This window comes from Anguilla rostrata, chromosome 8 (genome assembly GCF_018555375.3).
Source record: "Anguilla rostrata isolate EN2019 chromosome 8, ASM1855537v3, whole genome shotgun sequence".
Classification (NCBI taxonomy): domain Eukaryota; kingdom Metazoa; phylum Chordata; class Actinopteri; order Anguilliformes; family Anguillidae; genus Anguilla; species Anguilla rostrata.
In genome coordinates, this window is record NC_057940.1 from 37,147,551 (window position 1) to 37,151,760 (window position 4,210).

The 4,210-nt window shown below is 43.6% G+C and overlaps 1 protein-coding gene across 1 annotated transcript in view; it reads left to right on the forward strand.

The window, feature by feature from the left end:
* Positions 1-364: 364 nt before the first annotated feature.
* LOC135261627 (F-box only protein 43-like) overlaps positions 365-4,210 on the forward strand; it is a 4,522-nt gene continuing 676 nt past the window's right edge. The window contains exons 1-4 of the mRNA XM_064348099.1: positions 365-523; positions 1,758-3,307; positions 3,436-3,538; positions 3,817-3,999. Of these exons, the coding sequence (XP_064204169.1) occupies positions 1,806-3,307; positions 3,436-3,538; positions 3,817-3,999 (1,788 nt within the window). The 5' untranslated portion in view covers positions 365-523; positions 1,758-1,805. The remainder of the gene's footprint in view (positions 524-1,757; positions 3,308-3,435; positions 3,539-3,816; positions 4,000-4,210) is intronic.

Below are 4,210 nucleotides of genomic sequence, written 5' to 3' on the forward strand. Positions count from 1 at the left end.
TGGTAATATTTTCACATAGCTCTAGGTAGCCAACTCCAGCAATTCTCACCCTGAGCAAGAATCCACTGTTGTCAGAACAGTTGATGTGCAACCACAGGAACTCAAATCCATCTTATGAAAGTCCAATAAAACCTGACTGACGCACTAGAATATCCTTTTATTTTCATAAAATGAGTTGATACAACTACGCTTCTTAGAGGTTAAATCAAAACGACACGATCTACATGAGACGCGCCATGTAAATAGACTTGTATCTAACAATCTGTCTTTCTATGGAAATGGCACATCCATTGTTTGCTTTGGAGAGTTCATCACATTTCCTTTCCGTGGAGGAGTAGGAGGTCGTCTATCGACCAATGAAAATACAGCGCACGGAATTTGAACGTGCTCGTGCGTCATATCAGGGAAGGTAGATTTTAAATGAAGGGAAACTAACGTGTTTTATCTACGATTCCACCATGGGGAAGCCTCGATAGGATTTGCCAGCTTTAGTCCCTATGTAGGTCTGCCTTACAAGGAATATGTAAGTACAAACGCTCCAAACAACAAGCCTGCTTTTTGTCTTACGAAACTGAATGTAGTGTAGTGTTGATGTAACTAGTTTCATTGAAATTGCCGATTGTGCGAGGCTAGCTAATTCAGCAAACCACTTTCAATTTAAACTTAGGAAGGTAAATTTAGCTAGCGTCTTAGCTTGCCAGCTTGTCCGAGCAGCAGTGAATTTTATTATTAGACTTTCATTATTCGTAGCTAGTAACGTAGCTACAGTGTCCTTATTATAACTTTAGTTAGTCTAGTGCCAGATATGAATAAATGATAGCTAGATTAGATACGTAAACTCAAGTTTAGATGGACAATGGTAACGTTGGTTAGCCAAGTATACGTCGCTCCCTTAAGTAGCGAGGTAGAACACTAAATGTATAGTAATTTCCCAGGTAGTTTACTTAATGTTACGTAGTGAGATAAGTCTTCTATACAAATCACCTCAGTTTAATTGACTGAGAAACCGACAGTTTGACCAGTTTGTGTTCTTTCAATTGTCACAAGCTAACTAGACGTAGATTGCTAGCTAACCAACATGTCCCCTTTCCACCCCCTTTAAATTCTCTGTTGCCTAGTAGCAGAGGGTAGCCTCAACCATCTGCGGATCAAAGTTAGCGGTAGACTGAGCTTTTTGAGCGGGCGAATCGGAGTCATTGATTGTACGGGCACACATTTCAAAGGCAGGTTGCATATTAGCAAAGTAAATTGAAACAGCACGCGCACCTCAACACAGCTATGACAACCGCTGTGGAGGTTTCCATGGCAAGATAGCTAACTAGATAGCTACTAAATTCGTTAAACTAGTTTTTTAACATCTTCCCTGTGCTGATACAAATTACAAATTCATTTGACACTCCAGCGTCCTCACGCGAACTCTTCTTTGTTCTGCAAACGTTGGTATGAATCTGAACGGCTAGCCAGGAGACTTAACTAACGTTAGCTAACGCGCAAGCAAATATCATAAGCTAAATAATGCTATGATAAATGGAAAGCTAGCTAGTTTACCGGTTTGCTTCATTCTTCTATTATCTACTGCGTTTATTAAGGCAATGTGTTCATTTGCGTGTAACTGTAGACTATCAATGGTGACCATACGTACTCTTACCTCAAGTTGCCGTTTATTAACTCAGCCAGTGAAAGCTTAAGGGGGGAAATAAACAAAACTTGAATTCTGCTGACAAAAGTTTGTCCTTTTTTTTGTTCTCCTCCTTCAGTGACATTTGACTGTGGTTCACAACTCCGTCTACCTGCAGTCCAGAGTCATGGAGCAGAGTTTCAGTTCCGACACTGTTTTTCAAAGCCTAAAAGACCAGCACCCTGGACTAAATCATGACAGTGGATATGAAGAATTACTTCACAGTTCCAAAGTGGAGACATCGGAAACAAAATTTGATACAGGGAACTCTTTTTCTTTTGACTGTTTGCATTTGTGTGCGATGTCAAAGGAAAAGCTCCCACAAAACCATGCACTTATTGATAGCACATCTTCCAACTCCACAACACCCAAGAAGGATAGACTGAGAGCAAAAGATGCACAAAGAAGTCCAAGGAAAGACATGAAGAAAGAAAATGCATTTTCCTCTGGCTGGTGTGAAACTCCAAAAACGTATAAAAAGGATTCTTCACTGCGAAGACGCCTCCTCGTGTCCAGAGCTGCAACCGACGAGAAACAGGGAAACTCGAAGGCATTGGATAGCAGGCTCAGCTCACCTTCTGATGCTCCCAGTCTTGAGGATGATTCTAGAAGTTTTGATTCCCCAGACACCCGGTTGTTTGAAGCCTTGGTCACTAGCACTTTAAAAAACGATGAAATATCTTTGTCATGCAGGAAGAGACGTCTTGTGTTCTCTCAGGTAAAAACGTCAACCCTTGAAGATGGGAAGAACAAAGCCCCCCAGCCTTCTGCCTCTGAGGCAGGGATTACCGAGCTCCTTACAGCCCAGGGAGACCTCAATGAGAGCATCATCTCCTCCTTCCCACACCACTTGGCCCCGGAGTTGCTTGAGACTCCACGACAAAGTAAATTCACGCCTTCTGCGAAGGAAAACTTCCTAACTCCAGCGCGCGGCCTTGCTACAAACCTATGCAATGAACTGGGTGTCTTGAGCACACCTTCCCTCACACCAATATCCAAGCTGGATACGTCGGCTTCTGAGGACAGTGGCTTCAACTCTCTGGGTCTGGATAAGTCCCAGGAGTCCTCTGTGGATCACGACGGTTCTTTCCAGGAGTTGTCGCTCCAGTCGGCCACCAGCAGAGATAAGGAGACCTTAAGGGTCGCAGAGGCCAGGAAGAGGTCCAGACTAGAGCGCCAGCGAAGGCTCTCCACTCTTAAAGAAGGGGGATCCCAGTCTGAGGAGGACAGTAGGCCTGTGGAGTCTGCATGCAGCCATGGAAAACACCAGCTCATGGGACAGAGAGCTCTCGCCACAGAGCAGGAGGACGATGAACTCTTTCTGGAGAAAACTCCACTTGGCAGCGCCACCGTAAAGCTTGAGGACCTCTCTCTAACGCCAGCCCTGCAGCTGGTGCAGGCCATGTGCCAGCGCAATGCCAGGAGGCTGCCAGAGCAGACCAGCCTGGAGGATTTGCTGAGTGCATCAGAGGGTGCCCAGTCTTTCAAGACCACCTTGCCTTTGGAAGGGCTCATAGGGAGGAAGATGGGGCTGGACAAACTGGATATCCTATCAGAACTGAAGAGGAGGAATCTGAGACACATCCTGGCAGTGATATTAAATTTTCTCTCTTCCGAAGACATTTACAGGTATGTGCAGTTTTCTCTGCTGTACATGGTAATCCTAAATTAGGATTATACATGTATATATTAGATAGTATCTAATAGGTAGTTACTTAAATTTGACATGACATAGTTTTTTTTTTTTTTTTTGACAGATTTGGCCAGGTTTCAAATGTCTGGGATGAGATCGTTTTGCAAGATAAGATGACTAATCGACGGAGAAGATCATATTTGAAAGACCTGAAGATGGCTCAAGAGGTAACTATCTTTACTCAGGAACACTACTAATCAGAATAAATCTGGGAAGGTATCTTCAAGTTTACCCAAGACATTCGCTTAATTTTGTGTAATATTCAAAATTACACTGATTCATATAGTGCAGTAATGGCACTTGGTCTTTAAAAAAAGCCTAGGCTTAGGCAGGTTACATTATAGAAAGCCCCAATGGGTATTGCCTGAGTGTTTTTTCTTTCCTATCTATGTTATTTACATGTTTTCTGCTCATCTCTGACTCCATGTACTCTTTCTGACTGTAGCTGGGTGGCGCAGCCCATGTTGCTGATGCAGAGACTAGGTTGAATCTGCAGTGCAGGTCTGCCCTGAGGTCTGTTCAGGCCCAGTCCAAGACGCCTGTCACTCGCACCCCTACTTTGGGAAATGGCACTTTCACCCCAGTCCAACACACGCATTCAGCGAGCAAACGGGACGAGTTCCTACAGGTGAGCCCAGGAAAGGGTTTGCTGGAAACAGAGGGTTTAATTTACTGCTGATTTTAGAATCTGATTGTTCCATTGTATCACACGAGAGCGCCATGACAATTTATTTTTCTAGACCAATGGCACTTTAGGAGAGGCAAAAACCTTGAATGTCGTTCTATAAAGTTGAACTTCTGATCTTGACGATTCGTTTTTCTTATTGTTTGTATTCCAA